At 34.2% G+C, this 23,010-nt stretch overlaps 1 protein-coding gene across 2 annotated transcripts in view; it reads right to left on the bottom strand.

Annotated features, from left to right (window-relative positions):
* Nucleotides 1–23,010, bottom strand: part of NaCP60E (Na channel protein 60E) — a 272,797-nt gene that overhangs the window by 11,812 nt on the left and 237,975 nt on the right. The window contains exons 13-29 of one of the 2 annotated variants that reach the window (XM_065360600.1): nucleotides 19,313–19,483; nucleotides 15,109–15,302; nucleotides 14,916–15,021; nucleotides 14,453–14,578; nucleotides 13,001–13,171; nucleotides 9,407–9,603; nucleotides 6,736–6,950; nucleotides 6,386–6,634; nucleotides 6,044–6,305; nucleotides 5,645–5,960; nucleotides 5,452–5,568; nucleotides 5,213–5,371; nucleotides 5,031–5,135; nucleotides 4,767–4,958; nucleotides 4,518–4,672; nucleotides 4,288–4,421; nucleotides 3,981–4,174 (exon numbers count right to left, since the gene is read on the bottom strand). In XM_065360600.1, coding sequence (XP_065216672.1) covers nucleotides 3,981–4,174; nucleotides 4,288–4,421; nucleotides 4,518–4,672; nucleotides 4,767–4,958; nucleotides 5,031–5,135; nucleotides 5,213–5,371; nucleotides 5,452–5,568; nucleotides 5,645–5,960; nucleotides 6,044–6,305; nucleotides 6,386–6,634; nucleotides 6,736–6,950; nucleotides 9,407–9,603; nucleotides 13,001–13,171; nucleotides 14,453–14,578; nucleotides 14,916–15,021; nucleotides 15,109–15,302; nucleotides 19,313–19,483 — 3,063 coding nt within the window. The remainder of the gene's footprint in view (nucleotides 1–3,980; nucleotides 4,175–4,287; nucleotides 4,422–4,517; nucleotides 4,673–4,766; nucleotides 4,959–5,030; nucleotides 5,136–5,212; nucleotides 5,372–5,451; nucleotides 5,569–5,644; nucleotides 5,961–6,043; nucleotides 6,306–6,385; nucleotides 6,635–6,735; nucleotides 6,951–9,406; nucleotides 9,604–13,000; nucleotides 13,172–14,452; nucleotides 14,579–14,915; nucleotides 15,022–15,108; nucleotides 15,303–19,312; nucleotides 19,484–23,010) is intronic. The other variant, XM_065360601.1, reaches the window with a different exon arrangement.

Below are 23,010 nucleotides of genomic sequence, written 5' to 3'. Positions count from 1 at the left end.
CAGTGTCACTACCACTGGTTTTAAACAGAGTCTGTCACTACCATTAGTTTTAAACAGTGTCAGTCACTACCACTGGTTTTAAACAGTGTCAGTCACTACCACTGGTTTTAAACAGTGTCTGTCACTACCATTAGTTTTTAACAGTGTCAGTCACTACCACTGGTTTTAAACAGTGTTAGTCACTGCCACTGGTTTTAAACAGTGTCTGTCACTACCACTGATTTTAAACAGTGTCAGTCACTACCACTGGTTTTAAACTGTGTCTGTCACTACCACTGGTTTTAAATAGTGTCTGTCACTACCACTGGTTTTAAAAACAGTGTCAGTCACTACCACTGGTTTTAACAGTGTCTGTAACTACCACTAGTTTTAAACAGTGTCTGTCACTACCATTAGTTTTTAACAGTGTCAGTCACTACCACTGGTTTTAAATAGTGTCTGTCACTACCACTGGTTTTAAAAACAGTGTCAGTCACTCCAACTGGTTTTAAACAGTGTCTGTCACTGCCATTGGTTTTAAACTGTGTCTGTCACTACCACTGGTTTTAAACAGTGTAAGCCACTACCACTGGGTTTAAACAGTGTCAGTCACTACCACTGGTTTTAAACCGTGTCTGCCACAAACGCTGGTTTTAAATAGTGTCTGTCACTACCACTGGTTTTAAAAACAGTGTCAGTCACTACCACTGGTTTTACACAGTGTCTGTCACTACCACTGGTTTCAAACAGCGTCTGTCATGCAGTATCACTGGTTTCAAACAGAGTCTGTCAGTATCAGTATCCAGTATCAGTCACTACCACTGGTTTTACACAGTGTCTGTCACTACCACTGGTTTTACACAGTGTCTGTCACTACCACTGGTTTCAAACAGCGTCTGTCAGTATCACTGGTTTTAAACAGTGTCAGTCACTACCACTGGTTTCAAACAGCGTCTGTCATGCAGTATCACTGGTTTCAAACAGCGTCTGTCTGTATCAGTATCACTGGTTTTAAACAGTGTCAGTCACTACCACTGGTTTTACACAGTGTCTGTCACTACCACTCACAGTGGGATGTGCAAATATTTAGGAGGAAAAAAATCAAGAAATCGAAAAAAACGAACTGGACCAATATGACCAAAACTCCATCCCAACGTTTACTATAACCCTCGAATGATTTGCTTTCACTTGTGCTGGTAGTATGAACGCATGTTATGTTGCTATGGCAGTGTGTTGAATAGAAGCACCTGGTTTCATGACAAGATGCTCTTGTTTGAACATGCGTGAATTTTCGTGACATGTGCGTTGATGTTGATACTGTTGGTGCTTTCTTGTAGCATTTTTAATGTAGATTTCAAAAATATGCTTGTTTTTTAGTTTCGATGTTCCATAGGCCGAGTAATTTTTAATTAAAGTCAGTACATTTTACTGTGTAATTTCAACATAAACTTCGAATTATAAAAAAATCCTTGATGTTCCTTGAAAAACTTTTTTCATGAAAAGTACCACTGAAATGAGTGCTTTTACATGCTTTTATCAGTTTTTGCCACAACTCGCCACCTTGGGCAAAAACAGGAAAAATACAACCAAAACTGATGTACTATTGCTACAAATCATCAATTTTTTGGAAATAAGGGTTTGGTGGGTAAAAATATGACCAGTGATGTTGATCACATACTCGCTGCGCATGTTTTTGTTTTTTGGCTGTAGCCTCTACTCAATCCGCTCTGAAGACAATGGTCCAGTTTCAAAAGATTGTGCGTAGGTATGTACATTGTGCATACTCTACTCGTACTTGAGATTCGAAAATATCCTCTTTGTGAGGACTCGTATCCTCTTTACAGTGGTACTCGTACCTCCGAAATAAAAATGCTATCTGCCCTGCGTGATCTTCAACTCAAAATGAGGTCTTGGCTGAATTTGGTCAAATTTCTCCGACATTTTTTTTCGCGAGCCACCTTAATGTAGAGGGTTAAGGACAAGTCTGCTTTAGTCAATTTTTCAAATTTTTCTGCAACTCCTTTCCCCTCTTGTGATGGCAAAATAATTATAATGTCCGTAGAAGGACGTTACCTAAAAAATTATAATGTACTTTCAACTTCACAATAATATAGATGGACATTTTGATTTCAAGGGCGAAATGTGTTTTGATTCCTTTTTTTTTCACTTCCGAAGGCTTAGTTCAGTAGATTGTTTTCGTCGCCATAATCGATTCAACGAGTCAAATTGCCTCATCTTTTTTTGAACCAGTTAGGTAACAGAATTCCAAATATTCCTTTCTTATCCGACGAAAATTCTAAATAAAAAATTATATTTTGAAAAACTGAGCAAAATATTCACCAAAAAGTGGGTAATTTCCAGACAGTTAACCCCTTTCAGTTTTGAGTGAAAATACCTTCAAAAACGTATTCAGCGCATCAAAAAACCTACATTTAGACACCCCACAAGGATATTTTCAAAATTTTGAGTTTTTACCCCCTCCCCCTCCCCTCCTTTGGGGGTTTGAGTAAAAATACCTTCAAATCGTGTTCACTGCATCAAAAAACCTACATTTAGACACCCCACATGGATATTTTCAAAATTTTGAGTTTTTACCCCCCTCCACCTACCCTCCTTTGGGGTTTTGAGTAAAAATACCTTCAAAATCGTGTTCAGCGCGTCAAAAAACCTACATTTAGACACCCCACATGAAAATTTACAAAATTTTGAGTTTTTACCCCCTACCCCTCCTTTGGGGTTTTGAGTGAAAATACCTTCAAAATCGTGTTCAGCGCATCAAAAAACCCCTACACCCCAAATTTCAATTTTTTTCCTCCTAAATATTTTCACATCCCACTGTGCCACTGGTTTTACACAGTGTCTGTCACTACCACTGGTTTCAAACAGTGTCTGTCAGTATCATTGGTTTTAAACAGTGTCTGTCACTATCACTAGTTTTAAACAGTGTCTGTCACTATCACTAGTTTTAAACAGTGTCTGTCACTACCACTGGTTTTAAACAGTGTAAGTCACTACCACTCCAAAATGTAGATAAACTCTTTAAACAGGCCGAGTATAATACACAACTCGATTTTTAGCTGCCCAACTGCATATTCACATCTTCTGGAGCAAATTCAAAATTCTGGAGAAATTGAAAAATCGCGCTGGAGACTCCAGAATGGCTGGAAGTGGTGAAATTTGGATTTGGGTAATTTATATTTGTTTTGGGACTTATGTTGACCTTTTTTTTTATAAAAAAAACTTAAATCGCTAAAAACAGTCAATTTTGAATTTTCAAAAATTCTCCAAAAATCGAAAAATGAATTTGGCCAGCTGAAAATTTGGTTTTGGAGGCTTTAGACTATGCTCTTTCCAAAAATCGCGGTCCCGTTCAAATCGGAGCGTGACACCTCATGAGGTTCCCTTGTTAGTTTTTAACTAGGTACCTACCTACTACCTACATACAAGTAAGTATGTTTACTCCATTTCAGATTGTTTCCTACAATTTTGAACAATTTTGAATAATTTTGCCAATGATTGTTGCAATTTTGCATTTTAAGATACAATTTAGAATCGATTTTTTCATCAACTCTTTTAAATACTTATGTACTGTAATTTCCAACACTTTTTATTCAAATCAATCTTTTATTTATTATTTTTTTTTTTTTGAAAATCTTTAGTCATTTTGTCAATGTTTTTGTTTTTTAAAATTAATTTATCAGTATGCCAATTTGGTTTATTTTTTGAACCAAACTACATAGGCCTATAATAATTTCATTAGCTTCAAAGAGTTAATTCAGCTAATTTTTGTGTAAAAGTAAATTTTATACCATGTAATAGGTAAATCGACAGAGTGCCTGCATTTTTTTTTGCAATTTTACCTGTCTTTTCTCATATTTTGGGTGTTATTTTTTTCAATTGTTCTCCTCCCTTACTTCCCAAAGAATAAAAACGAGAGATCTTAAATCAAAATTCCTTGATTAAGTGTTATTCACGAATATCCTTGTCATTGTTATACGTACCTTGATCAACCTTAAAATTCTTCCAATACGAAATACCCTGACTACTCGCAACAAAGTAGGTGAAACCGGAAAATCGATCATCACATCTTCCATTAAAATACCCAATATCGATGCCAACACCAACAAAAAATCAAATATGTTCCACGGAACGGTGAAATAATGAAACCTTAATCCGATCATTTTCACTAACGCTTCTATAGTTTGAAAACAAACAAATAAAATAATAGAGCATGAGAAAAATATTTTAAAGATAAAACTAATCAATTACAGTTTTTAGGAGTAGGTGCAGGGTTGGTACTCCACTTACCTAATGCAAAAACTGTGGTAAAAAATGCATTGCTGACTTGAAGTACAAAAAATATAGCTCGACGTTGATTGTAATGTTCAATTCCCATAGACAACATGTTCAAAAATATCAAAACAAAAATTGCTATTTCAAACCTAAAACAAAGTACATTTTGAAAATTTAATTAAATTGATAATTATGAATTTTCATTAATACTCCTTCATTTGGAACAGATTAAGTAGGTATATTACCTTCTCGAATTCGCCAAATCATAAAAAGCGGCTAAAAATTTATTAATTGGTCGTTTGATAACTTTCTGAGGTTTCTTCCTGCCTAATTTTTTCATCGCCGTATAGTAATGTTTTTGACTCTCAGTCAGAAACATTTCAAGAACACCACCTTCGTACTGAAAAAAAATCATTGAATTTACCACTCAATGTAACCCACGATATAAGTAGGTACACCTCTTCATACTTTTCAAAATTCAATCGTACACTTACTTTTTTCTTGAGCATATTGAAATTATCGATGATCACACCGATGAATAAATTCAACGTAAAAAACGCTCCGCAAACGATAAAAATAACAAAATAAATATAAGCGTAAATATTGGCTTCCCTTTGAGGCTGCTTGTCAACTCCAGTCGCGTCTACGGCGTCTTGCATCACTTCCATCCATCCTTCAAATGTCGCCTAAGGAACATTTCAAATGTAAAACATGCTTCGTTTCCTGTTACTGCAACCGTACGTATAGACTTTACTTACGACTTGAAATAACGCTAGGTAACCTATACCGACATTATCGAAGGATATTTTCGAATTGATCCACGTATAATTTTTCTCCAAACATTGCGTCTTGTTTTCAACGTCCTGAAAAATGAAACAATTTTCGTAACGAAAGAAAATATTATTTTATCAGCTGCATAACTGAAATTATTCTGCGATACCTCGGGCTCTAAACGTTCTCCTTCTTCGTTAACGCATTTATAAAATTTTCCACCGAAAAATTGAACTCCCATGATTGAAAATATCAACCAAAATACCAAGCATACCAAAAGCACGTTGAAAATTGACGGAATTGCGTACATTAAAGCGTTCACAACAATCTGAAAAAAAAAATCGTACGAATAAACCATGTCCATAATTCATTTTGTACGAATTTGAAATAATCTGGCTAAGTTTATACCTTCATGCCTTGCCATCGAGCTATTGCTCTCAAAGGTCTCAACGCTCGTAATGTTCTCAAAGACCTTAACACTTTCCAATTCTCGTTTTCTTCAATCACCAAACTAAATACCGACATCTGCAAAATATTAAATTTTAAAACCCAGGCTCACCAAAAAGAGTCACGTTTGAGACTGAAAAATGAACAAACTTACAAACGCAATTACGAAATCTAATACTGTCCAAAAACTGCTAAAATATTTATAAAATCCCATCGCAATCCACTTGAGTAACATTTCAATGATGAAGATGACGCAGAATACGAAATTCGTCCAATACAGAACTTTCTTCAAAAGGATATTATTGTCGAGGTAAATATCTTCAAAACACAGCGTAATACTCGAAGCGAAAATTAAAACTAAAATAAACCACTCGAAGTACGGATTGTCTACCATGGTCAACACTCTACTCCTGAATTCCATCCATCTTTCTCCGAAAAACGAATCTATGCAGTTTTCGCAAGCTGGACACCTGAAATTTGAATTACGAAATTAATCAATGTTACGCTTACGTTCGAATTTGAGATCTTTGATTAAGTTCGCTGTAGAACTTACTTATCGTAAAAATGCTTAGGAAAGCAGTCTTGAGGAACTTTAACCTTTTTAGCGTAACCGAAACCGGGAAAACTACCCAAGTTATCGATAAACCTTCCTTTGGAATCTCGTCTACCACCTAGAGTAAGTTCATCAACGTAAGATGCCAAAGCCATCCACGATTTCTTTTTCGGTGGCTCGTCCGGATGATGAACTTCTTCTACTTTTTCCAGAGGGTCTTCGGGTTTATTGCCTAATTCCGGATCAACGAAGTTCAATGCTTCTGTCAAACAATCCAATGAATTAGAAAAGTTGACTCTGGACCATTGCTGGGTATTTTCAAGAAGGAAATTCAAAACTCACCACGACTACTTTCTCTTCGAATAGCTAACATATAAGATCTACGATGCGTTCGATTAGGTGGACTATTTTTATCTGAATTATCGTAATTATTGTCATTTGTCAAATGAAAATCGCTATCAGGTGCTGATAACGATGGCGCGTTCAGCATCACCTCGTGCATGATTTGTTGATATAAATCATCGTTATCCGAATGATGCAAACTGCAAGCTGGCGATGGTTGATTCAGCGTACTTTGGAAATACCCAGTGTCTGATCAAAGTAAAATTATTAAAAAACCTCAAAAAAAAATCTGACTTCAGTAATATGAATAGGATGATAGGTTCAAATTCTGTGTAGATAGACTATTTTACCTGCTGAATCTTCCGTAAGCGTTCTTTCTATATGAGGTACTTGTTGCTTATCTGGGTCATTGATGTACACTTCGTGTTCATCCGCTTGATCATCGTTCAACAAATCTACATCTTGTAATGACATCGTATCTTGATGTTTTGCTGTACCCTGAACCCGAAAAGAAGGTAGGATTGTTTCTTGCTCGTTTCTAGCCGACGTTTCGGATTCATTTTGTCTGAAAATACATATTTAGAATCAGACATCTGCAGGTGCACATATTCATTGTTTACTAATGGGCAGTGATACACCGGGGGGGGGGAGGTGGACTCGACTAGTTTTCAAATTTTGATAAAGCTGGCAAATTTCGACAAAGTGGAAAGTTTTAAAAAAGTTTAAACTTGATGAAGAAGTTTTTTCTGAATTTTTTGGAACTTGAATTACACACTTTGAATGGTAAAATTTCATCTTCGAAATTCCTTGTTATTGGAAAATTGAAAAATCGCTCCAAAACATCGAAATATCAACTTCAGAAGCTGAAAATTTGGGGTGGAATAAGTATAATTAAATTCGACGAATGTCATTTGTGGCATCTCCTTTTTTAGATAGTGTACAAATTTTTGGAGCCCAAAAAAGGGTTTAATAAATTTCTAACGAAGTTGAACCTTTTTCAGGTGAGGAGGGGGAGGGAGTTGGAGGAGAAAGTTGAATCAACAGTCGCGTCAGAAATATTTTTGAAATCCTGAAAAAGAAAGGAATTTCCAACGGCGAGTGGAGTTTGTCTTAAAATTCACAGTTACATATCGATGGTGTTGTGGATAAAAGGCCAAACTGTTTTTTTTTTCCAAAGGGCAAATCTGTTCTCGGTCATTTTGAGTAAATACGAAAGGGCCAATCTGCATTTTTTTACATGAAAGTATAATCCAAAACGGCGAAACTGAACTATTTTTTTACTTTTTTTTTACATTACAGACCACTACAAATTTATCTTTGATGGCCAGTAATTTAAAAAAAATTGCAAATGTACCAAAATGATCTCAGAAAACCCAGACCTACGAGTAAACAAAATAATACGAGGGTGGATTAAAAAGTATCGCCAACAGTGCTCTGGAGGAGAGCCTATATGGAGGTACGAGTATTTTGAACCAAATGAGCGCTCATTTTATAGCTTGAAGTTTTAGGAAGACGGTGGTGTGTTCAGTTTTTAGATACCTACAACTCGAAAAAATGTTGATCGTATTTGAAATTTTTGAGAAAAGTTATTCGGTTGATGGGGCTGGAGTATCGTACATTGCGGTCTAGTAGCAAGTCTAATATCTATATCAAGCAGTGTGTGCAATCATTTGATAGTCCAAAGCCTCAGGAACACGGCGGTGTATTCAGTTTTTTTTGTTTGACTTGTACAAATATTCTTGAATGAATTCAACGAGATCATGGTATAGCTAAGTGATGTTAATTTTCACTAAAAAAAAAACGCCCAAGTCACTTTGGACATGTTCAACATTGTTACAGCATGTTGTACAGAAAAACTAAATACATCACCATGTTCCTGTAACTTCAGACTACAAAATTACTGCTCATGCAGCTTGCTATAAGAATTAGTCTCGCCGGTAGAGCGCAAAGTGTACCTACTTGTGTATCCTGCATGACCTGAAATTTTTTCCTCGGCCCATTCGAAGGCCTCCAAAATTTTTTCTATAACTCATAAAGAAAAATTAAGCACATCATCGTGTACCTGAGACTTCAGGCTACAAAATCACAACTTCTTTCTCAATAGAAATGAAATGAGGAAGGATCGAGATGACGGATTTGCTAAACTATTTGAACCTGAACCAAAGACCAAAAATTCAGGTAATTTGAGTACGCTGTATAAGTATTTGGCATTATTTGGACACATTTGAGTAATTCTGTTGGTTTTTCTAGAAATTAAAATATCAAAAGAGCCTCAGGAAACGAATTTTATCCGTCAAAAAAAAGAGTTCATTCTGAAGATGATTAAAAAAGATACCAAAGCTCGAACCTTCACTGATGACTGATAACAAATCGATTTCACCCCTACATACAATATTAGACTATATGAGCTTTCATTTCGCGGCCGAATATTTCCCATTTGCTAAGCATTTGCCATTTATCAACAACAAAACATCTATTATTTTTTGCCAAATTTATCAGATTGGCCCTTTTTTTCATGTTGAACCTGTAGGTTGAACAAATACAAAAGGGCCAATCTGTCCACTCTCGAACTATTTCATCATTATAAATTTCTCAAGCTAGAAAAAATATTATCAGTGGATAATAATGGAAAGCGAATGAGTTGCCTTCATCAAAAAAATTGATACATCGGCCAAACTACTCCTTAGTACGATGATATGACACTTTCGAGTTTAGAATGCAAGTTGGAAACTCAGTTTGGCCTTTTATCCACAACACCATCGATATATACCAAGAATGAAAATGAGCCAACTTATTTCACTTTTTGGCCGATGGTCGATGGAACGTGGAAGGGGGAGGGGGTAATTGATTTGTGAATTTTTTCAAGTATCTGGTGGGAGAGTCTCCCTTCACCCCAAGCAAAAAATTACCTCAATGACTATTTTGGTGAATTTTATGGGCATTTTTTACAATGAATAGAAATCGAAAACAGAATTAAAACAGTAGGTAGGTACTAGGTAGGTATTATTAAGAAATACATACTCTTCAGCTTCCTCTATAAACGTTGTATCGGCAACATTCGGATTTTTCTTCGTTTTCATCATTTTTATCACCAATTCTTCCAATTTCAAGTTAGCCTGATTTTCACTAGTTTCTTGAACACTTTTACGGCGTCGTTTTCGAATAATTGAACGAACCCTTTCGAAGCTGCGAGCGAGTTTGGAACTTTCTCCAACTTCCTGTTGGTGGATTATCAAGGATTAATAATTCATTTAAAAACGTTAGGTACGCAAAAACGTGCTGAGGTGGATTGAAAAAGACAAATGAACTAAAGAAAAACTGTACATCGTGTTACATATAAGTAAGTATGTACATATGTTTACAAAGGTACAAAAAATTATAAATATGTAAGTCGTGGAGTAGAACGTAGAAGCCTGATTATATTGTGCAGAATATATAGGTACCGTGTGTTCTGCTACATCTGCAGATTGCAGAATTATTCACCTGGTAAAACAGCAACCCCAACCACACAAGAATAAACTGGTTTGCTAACGCTAGAAATTGAAGGGGTGAAATCATGGGATATTTGAGGTCGATTTACAAATTACTTCCTTAGAAATTTAGAATTGCAGATGAGCCAACTTATAATGATAGTATTTTGATGCGGAGCTTCAAAAAGGCGACAAAAAACATTCAATTTTAGTTCAACTTAAAAATTTTGATAGGTATGGTTCATTAAAAAAATATGAATAAAAATTGAGTAATTTATAGAACATTAAATTTTCTACAAAGAATTCAATAGATTTATGTACTTTTAGAGAATCATTTGCCAAAGAATTGATTATTTCATTAATTTTTGAATCAATTCGTTCGCGAAGGAGTCACTTAAACAAATCCATTCGTTCGTGAATGATTCACTAAAAATTATTCAATTCGTTCGCGATTGATTCGCCAAAAATTATTCAATTCGTTCGCGAATGATTCACCAAAAATTAATAAATTCGTTCGCGAATGATTCACCATAAATAAATCAATTCGTTCGCGAATGATTCACTAAAAATTTCATTCAACTTGTTCAATTGATTCACCTAAAATTATTCTGAAATTAGTTCGCGAATGATTCACCAATTAATCAATTCGTTCGCGAACGATTTACTTATGGAAGTCAATCAATTTGTTATTTGTTCAAATAATTCACAAAAAATTGATCAATTCGTTCGTGAATGATTCACTAAAAATCGATTATTTCGTTCGTGAATGATTTACCAAAAAATTATTCAATTTGTTCGCAAAGGATTCACTAAAAGTTTCTCAATTCGTTCGCGAATGATTCTCCAAAAATTAATCAATTCGTTCGAGAATGATTCTCTGAAAATTGATTATTTCGTTCACAAATGATTCATTTAGAAATCAATCAACTTGTTCAATTGATTCACCTAAAATTATTCAATTAGTTTGCGAATGATTCACCAATTAATTAATTCGTTCGCGAACGATTTACTTATGGAACCAATCAATTTGTTATTTGTTCAATTGATTCACCAAAAATTAATCAATTTGTTCGTGAATGATTCACTAAAAATCGATTATTGTTCGCGAATGATTTACCAAAAAATTATTCAATTCGTTCGCGAATGATTCACCAAAAATTATTCAATTCGTTCGCGAATGATTCGCCAAATAATCAATTTGTTCGCGAACGATTTACTTATGGAAATCAATCAATTTGTTATTTGTTCAATTGATTCACCAAAAATTAATCAATTCGTTCGTGAATGATTCACTAAAAATCGATTATTGTTCGCGAATGATTTACCAAAAAATTATTCAATTTGTTCGCAAATAATTCACCAAAAATTATTCAATTCGTTCGCGAATGATTCACCAAAAATTGATCAATTCGTTCGCGAATGATTCACTAAAAATTGATTATTTCGTTCACAAATGATTCATTTAGAAATCAATCAACTTGTTCAATTGATTCACCAACTAATCAATTCGTTCGCGAATGATTTACTCATGAAAATCAATCAATTTGTTATTTTCTCAATTGATTCACCAAAAATTAATCATCTTGTTTGTAAATGATTCACTAAAAATCGATTCTTTCGTTCGTGAATGATTTACCAAAAAAATATTCAATTCGTTCGCGAATGATTTACTCATGGAAATCAATCAATTTGTTATTTGTTCAATTGATTCACCAAAAATTAATCAATTTGTTCGAGAATGATTCACTGAAAATCGATAATTTCGTTCGCTAATGATACACCAAAAAATTATTCAATTCGTTCGCGAATGATTCACCAACAATTAATCAATTTGTTCGAGAATGATTCACTAAAAATGCTAGATTTTGAAAACGTATTTCGTTCTTTCAATTTCCAAAATGGGCAACTTATTTATCTTACGTGTTTTTTTACCCGTACATAACTTTATTCCTTCAATTTTCAGGATCGGCAAATCAATTCACGCTCACGTGATTTTGGTTGTTGCAGTCCTGAGACATGTAATAGGTACCTACTTATTACGAGGACTCGGATTTTTATGCTCGAGCATATTTTTTGTTAGCATAGGGGATAGGAAAATGTTTCAGTTATCTCCAGTTCTCCACAATTTATAAAATTTCCAGTTGAATGAGCCTAGGTAGGTAATTCGTTCGAGATTTTGAAGACAATTTTTCGCGTTTTCAGAGCATATTTTAGCATTTTTTAGGGAATATTTCAGCGCATACTTATTTAGAGTAGAAAAAAGAAAGAAAAATAACACATTTTGACTTGATTATAATTGCACGTTAAAAACACATAGCCACAACGTGATACTTGGTTTTTTTCTAAATGATTTTTTTGAACATTACTTCAATACTTATTTAGGGTTCTTTAGAGGAAAAATATCCGAGCCCTGCTTATTACAGAACACCCAGTATAGGTAGGTACATATATCACCTGTTTAGTGTTTACAGTTGAAATTATTTATGGATAAACATGCAAAGTGAAACGATTTACCTACTCTTATTATTGCAGCCGAGCCTACTCGTGTGACTAAATTTGCACAATCTATCATATAGGCTATCCACGCCAGAACAAGTGTTTTAGAATAGCATAATAAAAACGCAAATAAAACAGAAAAAAATCTGATCGATTTCGAATTCTGTTTTTTGTCAATTTAAATGTTATAAGATTAGTTGAGCAAACGACAAGAATAAAACACGGTTAAATACGCATTAATTGGCCGCAACAAATCGGCAATTTGTTCGATTATTCAACGTCGTAGGTAAAGGTATACCTATTCGCAAACTCGTAAGAGTACCTCGTACAAATTCATCGGTTAAAACAATAAAATCCGCTAGCGAATTGTACTCGTACGTGTGTATTGTGTACATGGCAAATCTTCCATCTTTTAAATAATTAACGTGTCAAAGCAACGTGTCTCTGGTGAGACGTACCTTTACCTAGCAAGCCAGGTTATAGGTACGTAGAATGGTGCTGTTTAAAACCACAAGAGACCTTATACATATAACGTGTGCAGTGCCAAACCATTGCAGATGTAGTATAAACAGTACGACGTAGGTAATATTGTGCACTTGTAGACAGACGAATGAAACAACAGAAAAAAAAATAAATGCTTGTATTATACCTCTTTGCTAATAGTAACTATAATATCCTTCGGCCTAGTAATTCGACTCGTAGTAGTAGCTTTACTCGGTACAGGTTTACGACAAATTCGACAAATACTAGTCGTAACGCGAATATGATGAGCCCACATTTTCCTATAATGTATTATCAATTCTTCGTCTTCGTCATCCAACTGTAGTTGACCAAAGAAAAGTTTAAATCAATACCGACGCATTTCGCAGCTGATAATTTTATGTACCTTTTACAATGATCCGAATCAAGCATCCGTTATAAAAGATTAACGCCAAGAAACCTAATAAACTATGTACATGAATAATTCACGCTTTTGCAGTAATTTTCGCCCGGTTACCTTTTCACCAGTGTAATATTCAACAATAATGAAATATTCATTAAACCGCATTCTGTGCTCTCTTCGAAGCTGCTCGCAAAACTTAATCGTGTCTAGCGAGCTTATCAAAACGTTTTACAAATTTGTATGGTAAAATTTTTCGCAAAAATAAACGATAGGTACAAAAATTACGTCTTTTTCGCCTTTTTTTCTCGCTTGTGTGATGTTGAAGTTTTTTTTTTATTCTTTTACTGCGCAGTTGTTTCAGATTTCAGTTCTATTTTACGTCGTGCTTTTCTTTTTTCACCTTCGTCCGAAAGGGAAAAGGGGGGAAAATTCGACCAGAACTTTTGTTACAAAATTTTCTACCTACTTGAACCATTATAAACACTTGACAAAATGGGCTATTCGTAGAAAAGTGGTGAAAAATTTAATTCTTGGAGTTGAAAAAAAAAGAAAATAAAAAAGTTTTAATAATTAAAATAAGACTATACAACGACAAAGAAAATTAAAATACGAGAAAACTTTGAAAAAGAACAAAAGATTCGCGTTAATGTTGATAGCGTTTAGATACCCTGGTACCTTATATATTATACTCACTACTAATACAAGTATTCGAAAAGTTTGACTTTTACATAATAGACGTCTTAATTCAAATGTATGTTAATTCGTATATCAAAGAGTTCTCTTTTTATTTTATTTTTTTATTCCGCGGTGAAGACTTTTTAGTATTCGATCCAACATGCTAAAGAATTCAAACTTGATACCATCGTGTACTACACTTGTAAGAATACCAGTATTTTTTTCAACTCGTGAAAAAATTCCAGTATCTCGACGACAAGAAAAAAATTTTCACAATAGTTTTTCATTCCAGTCGAAAAGAAAAAAAAATCGAGTATAAAATACACGATGAATTTTCAACGAGGAAAGTTTAAAGTTTCGCTTTTTTAAAAAGGCTTAAGAATCATTGGTAGGTAAACGAACGATGAGAATTTATGTTTTGAAGTGAATGGCGTGGCATTTATATACTTACTAAAATATACTAAATAAAATAATATATCGGTGATGAATTAATTAAAGAATAAATAATTTTCAAAAAAAAAGGTTTTCAATTCGTATACTTACTTCTTTTTTAGACTTAAGTTCTTCCGAATTAAAACTATTGAGCAACAAGGCTAAAAAGAGATTGAGCACCATGAAATTTCCCATCACCAGTGTTGGTAAAAAGATAGCGAAACATGTACCGAACCCCTGTGAAAAAAAATTAAACAGAAGAGAAAATGAGTACAAGGAAAATTTAATTGAACCAAGTACCAGAGAGCTGATATGATTAATCGTTGTTTGCAAATTTCTCTACGAGTTTTCAGGTTGCACACGACGAATAATTTATCACGTAGTAGGTATTCAATTTGCGAAATAGTGTTTCCAGAGGTTTTACTACATTGTGATTTTACATATCGTTTTCCTTTAGAGTTGGGTACCATATCACTAATGTGTACGTGTGCTGCACATAAGCACACTTACACAAGTTCAAATATCGCGTATAAAATATTAAAGCGTTATAGAGGAGAAAACTGGCGACAATTACTTCGGCTTCTTCCGCTCGCATGCAATCCCATAACGGTTCGATCCATTCACCGCATAGAATACGGAATATCATCATGAACGAATGAAAAAAATCCGAAAAGTTCCATCTGTAGGTGTGAAATGAAAAAACCAATGTTAATATAGCGAATGGTGGAGAAATATGCTCGTATAGGTAGGTGATTCAAATGCGATACCTTGGTACTGGATCCGGAGCGAATTTTTCAGGCGTGTATTCTTTAGAAAATAATTGCATTCCTATCACAGCGAATATGTAAATGATTATCACTAATACGAACGTAAGATTTCCCAGAGCCCCGATCGTCGATATAATAATACTTAGAAGAACTTTCATCGTCGTCCAAGATTGAGCTAGTTTCAGAACTCGAAGCTGTAAAAAATAAAATGTAGGTTAGATTGGCGCAACTGAGAAGAAAAAATTACTTCTGAAAAAATATATTTTGAGAAAATTTTAATCGATGTAATTTTCATTTAGGAACTTGGAGGTTTAAAAAAAGATTAACTAATTTCCAAATTTAAAAAAAAAATTGAAAATCTGCATTTTATATCTATCCTTGATTTGTTCACATAGATATTTGTGGTAATTTTTGCAAAACAACGTAAGGTATTTGTAGATAGAAAATAATAAGCCCAAAGGTGGTTTTTCAAATATCAATTTCGATTTAGGATAGTTTTAGAAAATGCTTTAGCTAAATGGAGAATCATTACTCATTTTGTGATGTTTTGTTTGCATAAGGACTTATTTGGGATGATTTTCTGTAAAACAACGTTGTGTAGATGGAAATTGGAAGATCGTGAGCCATAAAGAGGGTTTTCAAAAAACTATTAATTTCTATTTAGGACAATTCCTAAAAAACCACTTTAGCGAGATGAAAAATCATAAGCACTAAGGAGGTTTTTTAAATATTAATGTCCATTTGGGGTAGTTTTTGAAAAACAACATTAGCTAGATAGAGAATTGTAATTATATTATGTGCTTTCATTTTGACATAGATATTTATACCTATAGGTACAGTATGACACAAAAGTAGTGCTCGGTGGCTTCTAATTCTAAGTGAAAAGAGCTAGAGAGATGAATGAAGCAGCGTTGAGTAGGGAAAAGGGCTTTCAAAAGCGACTTTGAAAATTTCAGGTTTATGCACAAAGTGTCCACAAATTGAAAAACAGGTTGTAAGGTGGCATTATGGCCTCACTGTCCTCTCAGTGCATCTCGTAATGATTCTTAAGTTGGGGAAGATCCTATAGGACTTGGTAAATCCATCCTTTAGGTCTTGACAACTTAGGGATCGTTTGATTTATTAGGGTAAGATGTAGGTACTTGTGAATTCGAATATTATCGAATACCAACAGGGGGTCCGTGCCAATATTATTATATGGACGGAGAATTCGCATAATTACATCTATTTTATGATTGGTTAGTATATTTCCCCCATCTTTTGGTAAAAGTAGCGCGAGCCTATCACCTTTCGAGATCGATTTAGGAACTTTTAGGTGCTTCAGGTATAACTTTAGCTAGTTTTGATCTCGAAATCACTTCTTGTTCGTTCGCGGAGTTGTAGATACGTAAATTCAGTACCTACCATAGTACTTCAACGATCTATGAATCGTGGACTTGAGCATTTAGTCCGTTTTCCTTCGACTTAATCGTTTGAAAACGTATTCCTTTTCCCAGTCTACCCTTTTTAGGGTTTGGTTAATTAGCATCTTCATTGGTTAATTCGGGGCTTAATAAAGCAATCAACCACTTCATCTTAGTTGCCCTGTCATGGAATTGTGATTAATTAAGTTCTTTTTGGTGAATAATACGTGATTAGGTGGTCGAGCATAGTGTCTCTGTTCTAATTACATAATTTGGTGAATCTTATATTGGTGAATGTATATATTCGAAGAAAACCTTATAATTAAGACTTAAGAGAATGTAATTTGTTACACCGATTACATTGGAGAAACTAACAAATGTGTTATTATTCCGCGAAAGTGGACCTAATTTATACATTGGTTGGTATTTATGTTGACGTATTCGGCGCTATAGTAGTAGCCGCAGAGCTAGCAAGGGGTAAGTGCAAATAGTTCCTTCTTGATATTACAAAGAGCTGTATAAGGCTACTGGTAATCTTTCACCTGCTAAGGAATATTTCTCATCCTCATCACTATTACCATACGTGCTCATATACAGTCTAACACGGTTTGATCAAACAATTCAAATTGGTTTTTATTGGCGCTATGTATTCTACACACTAAGGCGACAAAAACGTGATATGCATTTTTTGAAACCGGTTCATTAATTTGCAACCTTTGCAACCAGTTCAAAAAATACCCAAAAATTGTAGATAGACCAGTTTCAAAATCTGATCAGCGAAAATGGTTCAATTTTTCACGCTCTACAACTTTTGCTCTGAGCTTTTTTCTCTATCTCCAATTTTTAGGTGATTGTCAAAAACTGGTTGCTAAATGTGAACCAATGAACCGGTTTCAAAATGTGATTATACAAAATTGTGTATAGTTTTTCACGCTCTAAAACTTTTGTTTCAAGCTTTTTTCCCTATTTACAATTTTTTGGTATTTTTTGTCAACTGGTTGCAAATTAATGAACCAGTTTCAAAAATTCATAACACGCAGTTTTGTCGCCTTATGTGTAGAATACGTTGCGCCAATAAAAATCAGTTTAAATTTTTTGACCAAACTGGTTTTTCAATTTGTGGACACCCTGTGCATGGGCTTGAAATTTTCAAGGTCGCTTTTGAAAGCCCTTTTTTTCCCTACTCAACGCCGCTTCATTCATCTCTCTAGCTCTTTCCACTTAGAAATAAAAGCCACCAGGCACTACTTTTGTGTCATACTGTATGTGGTGATTTTTGTAAAACAACGTTAGGTAGATGGAAAATCATAAGTCCTAAGGTGGTTTTTTGCTTATCATGCGCTTTTTTTTGCATGGAAATTTATTTACCTAAGATAATTTTTGTAAAACAAGTAAAGAACGTTAGATATATGGAAAATTTATAAACCCTAAGACGGGTTTTCAAATCTTCATTTCTACACTACAGTAGTTTTTAAAAAACAACGTTAACTAAATAGAGAATCATCACTTGTTATGTGTTTTCATTTGCATAGATATTTATTTTAGATGGTTTCTATAAAACAACCATAGTTAGACGAAAATCATAAGCCCTAAGGTGGTTTTTCAAAATTATATTCTTCCATTTCGAAATTTTGTGTTAAAACGAGTAAACGACGTTAGTTATATGGAGAATCGTAACTCCTAAAGCGGATTTCCACATAGGTATAAGTACACGAACTATTTGGGGTAGTTTTTACAAAACAAGGTTAACTAGTACACAAATCATAACGTTTAAAGCGGTTTGGTTATTTCTTGCTCTAATTGGTGGACATTTAATGAATTATTTTTGAGCATTTCCAGTAGTTTTCATGTACTTATGTAATGTTAACAGATTTTAAGCAATTAGTAAAGTAATTTTTAGCTAAATTTTGCTTAATGTTCTGAAATTTCACTGTTAGTGGATTTTTTACAATTTTGTAATAAACTTTATGCAGGTAAGGTATTTTTTTGCTGTTGTAGCAAATTTTCATCAACTTCATGTTAATAATACCCACTTATTTGATCAAATTGTCATAATTTTTCAGTAACTTTTTGTTCTTTTTGACATTTTTAAAGTCATTTTGCGCAAATTTCGCAATGTTTCATCAACTTTTGGATACTTTCAATTTTTTTTATGACACTCAATAAATTTTTAAGCAACTAGAGAAAATTTCGTTCAATTTTGCAGTTCTATCATTAATTTGAAGTCAAATTTCAGTGATTTCAAGGCCAAGTAATTTGTTCACAAATCCTAAAAAATGTGTTATTTTGAATTTTTTTTATTTTGTTTTTGGTGAAAAGGAAAAGATTATTGAATCTGAAATTCAGGAATGAAATTTCAAAATGAGAGAAATTTCCTTTTTTCAATTTTAAAGAGATCTTTTTTGGAGTTGAAAGCGAGCAAAAACATGTTGTTTCTTCGTTTCTGCTGATTCTGTCTCACATTCAAATAATGAAAAAAAAGAGCACAAAAAATGGGAATAGTATTTTAACATTAATATAAATTCAAAGGTTAATTTCAAGTTTTTTTTTTTTTATTGAACAAAAATTGAAGAAATGATTTCGGTTTTTAGGATTTAAGTTCCAGCAGATACTTATTACTTACAGCTGAAAATAAGCTCATATCACAAACTACATATTTCGAATAAATTCGTGATTTCACGTATAAAATCCATAATAACTCCAGGAATAAAATAACCCTATTCAACCATCCCCGTGACGAGCTAGCAGGAGATTTTTTTCCAAACATTTTCAAAACAGAATAGGTACAACAGCGTACTCACCAATCTCAGACTCCGTAGCACCGATAGTCCATCAATCATCTCGAAAGATAAATCTAGCAAACTGGCCGACACAATGATCAAATCAAAAATATTCCATCCACAATTGAAAAAATGCGTGCTCAGGGCCATTATCTTCATCGAACATTCTAACGTAAATATTAGCGTAAAAACCTGCGAATAAAAATATCATCGTATTATTTATTCGACCACTTCCCCTCAGCCATTCCACCCATGTCCCATATACACACACACGTAAGTAAACCCTACAAGTCGTATATGTATAGCTGTAGGTAAAAGGTATGTTTATGACAATTCGTCATCCACCCTAAACGAGTGTAAATCCCGACTTGACACAGAAAAATACACCGAAAATAGGCTGCACAAAAATCGTTGAAAAATTTCGAAGCAGCGTCGTCGTCGTCGTCATCGCGCTGTATTGTAACCGTAAAGAAAAGTGAATAATTGGCTTGTCGTTATTCAAGTCGAACTAGACCTGAAAAAAAATCTAAACAACGAAAAAAAATCTTCGCAAAAAATAGCAAGCGCTTTAACGCTAATCCCAAAATTTTACCCTTAAAAAGTAAACATTTTCCGCTAAAAGAGCTCACAAAATAACGCAACACCGTTATGGTAGGTACATAATAAAAACAAGGAAATATTTTTAAAACACAAAACAAAAGCTTTGTCATCTATTGTACCTTCCTATATACTAGTTACCTATACTTTTAGGACTTCGAGAGAAAATTTTGCATAGTTGTGTGACACATTTTCCAAGTGGAAATTTTCTCGACGAAATTCAATCACGAGAAATGAATCGGTAAATTTTTAAAGAAAGCACTTTGCATAATAAACTTTCCCTAGTGCAACGTTATATCATTAGCAGGAAACAATTAGAATGAAAAATAGCGAAAATACACGTCTTTCTATAATTAGGAGTGTGCGGATCCTGAATCAAAATCTTAATAACGAATTCATGTCACGGTTGGTACCTGGTAAATAATTTTCTTTCGTCGTTCAGCTCCTGCAGGAAATTTTAATTGCTGAGGCAATACGACGTAAAAAATTGTCGAAGTGAAAGTTCCTGTATAAATGCGAAGCTTTCGCTAGAAATTTTTTTGAAAGTGATGAAGCTACAAATATAAGGAGCCTTGTCTTGAGCTTCTTAAATCGATCTATACCGAGTATAAGATGAGAGAGAGGGAGGACCAGACTGAAAATTTAATTTCGGCGAGATTTCATTTTTGGTCCCTCCATAGGGATTTGAAATTACATTTAACGAAATTTGAAAAATCGCTAGGGGCTTCAAAAGAGTCAAATTACGATTGTTTTCGAATCAGGTGATTTTGCGAAAAACTCGCTTGTTTTATATTTTCTTTGAAGATTCAATTTCTTTTTACATTTTCTGAAATTCACAAGTTTTAGCTAAAAATTTACTTTTGAACTGAATTTTCTGGAATTTTGCATTTGAAATTCTTGGAGAAATTCGAAAAATCGCTGGAGACTCCTCTATAAAAGAGAGGAAGTTGGGTGAAAATGATTTCTGTAAAATTTCAGCTGTTCTTTTCACAGAAGTATTCATTAGTTAGGAGGAGGAGGTTCAGAAGGGTTCAGGTACCTTATTGAACTCTATCTATGTATTTGAGGAACGAAGAACAAACTAAAGTTACGGATTCAAAATTTTTTCCACATCCTCAACCCCTTTCCTCCCAACAAAAACTATTGTCAACATGTTTTGATTGTGTCCATGTGAATTGTTCATGAACCAATAAATATTTTCTATTAGAATTTTGAAGCTGAATCATGATGAGGAAAATGATTTCAAAAACAATAATTATATTTTCAACATTTGTCAATTAAAATTTTTTTTTGAAATTGAAAATTCACTTGAAATATCAATTTAAAAAAATAATTTAAGTCACGTTAAGGAGAAGTAGGAGGAAGAGGAGTAGTAGATGGAGGAGGTGGAGGAGGAGGAGGAGGGGGTGGGGAACCCAAAATGATTAGATTTGTTTCAAATGATGAAAACAAAAAAGAAATTTTTTACCTGCTTTTCGAAAAAATTAGTGTTTTGCAAAAACTTACAAGAGAACAAATCCTAAATGTATGCCAAGTGATTGAAAAGGCAAGAGAATTCAACAAGCCAGTGTATATGTGCTTATTCATTGACTATGAGAATGCATTCGACAATGTGAAGTGGAAGATCCTCTGGCAAAACCTCAAAAAGCTTGGAGTACCAGAGCACCTTATCAGTCTCATGGAGCGTCTGTATGAGGACAATGTGGCACAAGTGAGAGTTGAATGGAGAGCTCACCAATCATTTCCATACAGAAAAAGGAGTGAGACAGGGATGCATACTCAGCCCAATTCTATTCAATGCATATGGAGAATGGGTAATGAGAACTGCCCTAGAGGATTGGGAAAAGGGAGTCAGAATTGGAGGAAAGACATTGTCAAACTTACGATATGCAGATGACACAAGACACAACCCTACTCGCAGAGACCAGATGAGATGAAGGAAATGCTCAGGAAAATCGAAGAAGTCAGCAATGAGGCAGGTCTGAGGGTCCACAAAGGAAAAACAAAAATAATGATAATTGATAGGGAGCAAAAGAACAGACCTTAAATATTGGAGATTGATGGTATAGAGGTTGTACAGGACTTTGTGTACATAGGTTCATTAATAACGAATCAGGGAAGCTCAGCTGGAGAAATCAGGAGAAGATTGGCCATAGCAAAGACAGCAATGGTAAAGCTCAACCAGATATGGAAAAGCCACAACATTACAAAGGCCACAAAGCTGAGAATCGTAAAAATGCTAGTCTTCTCCATCTTCCTGTATGTGTCAGAATGCTGGACAGTATGCAAGGCAGGTCAAGATAAAATTGACGCATTCAAAATGTACTGCTACAGACGTATGCTAAGGATATCATGGGTCCAGAAAAGAACAATAATGCGTCAATACTTCAACAACTGGGTGTAAAGGAAAGGCTAAGCACAGTTATCAGGAGACGAATACTATGCGTCAACCATGTATAATGGACAAATATAGTTCAGATTGGAGATATGATGGCCCCATTTTGGATGCAGAATCCAGGAAATGTTCTGCATATGCGCCAGTTCACTAGTGTTGGTGAAGTAGTTGGTTGTGTTACGAGCGACGTTGACTGGGTAGCAACTGCAATGCTGAACCATCTCTCTCTCCACCAGCGCCTGACCAGTCAGGACACTATAAACATCATGTTTGGCGCATGAGCAGAAGGTTTCCTTCTAGCCGTCACATTTTCTTCCTTTTGCCTCAGATTTGGTCTCGGCTTATTTTTCTGCCCTCCTCTATTTTTTAAAGGCAATTTTTTTACTACAAAAAATCAAATTATTTCAAAATCCAAAATATGGATTACATTTTTTTACTCCTAAATGTAAATTTAATTACATATCTGGTTTTTTCTGTGTAGTCTTCCTGCAGAACAAAACCTTCAAAAACTCACCAAATGAAGGGCTAATTGTGAAAGTCGCCTTAGTCATTTTTTTGTTTACACAATTAAACATTTTTTTTCATATTTCATCAATTTTAAAGGGAAAAATGAGTATTGTAATGCATTCTGGAATAGTTGAAGATGTTTTTTTAATACTTGACCATGAAGTTTTTACATTATCACTGAAGCAGGACAACAACGTTTTCATTGATTTGTACAAAAATC

Source organism: Planococcus citri, chromosome 4 (genome assembly GCF_950023065.1).
Source record: "Planococcus citri chromosome 4, ihPlaCitr1.1, whole genome shotgun sequence".
Lineage (NCBI taxonomy): Eukaryota > Metazoa > Arthropoda > Insecta > Hemiptera > Pseudococcidae > Planococcus > Planococcus citri.
The sequence above is the reverse complement of the archived record's forward strand: the minus strand, read 5'-3'. Positions and strand labels throughout refer to the sequence as shown.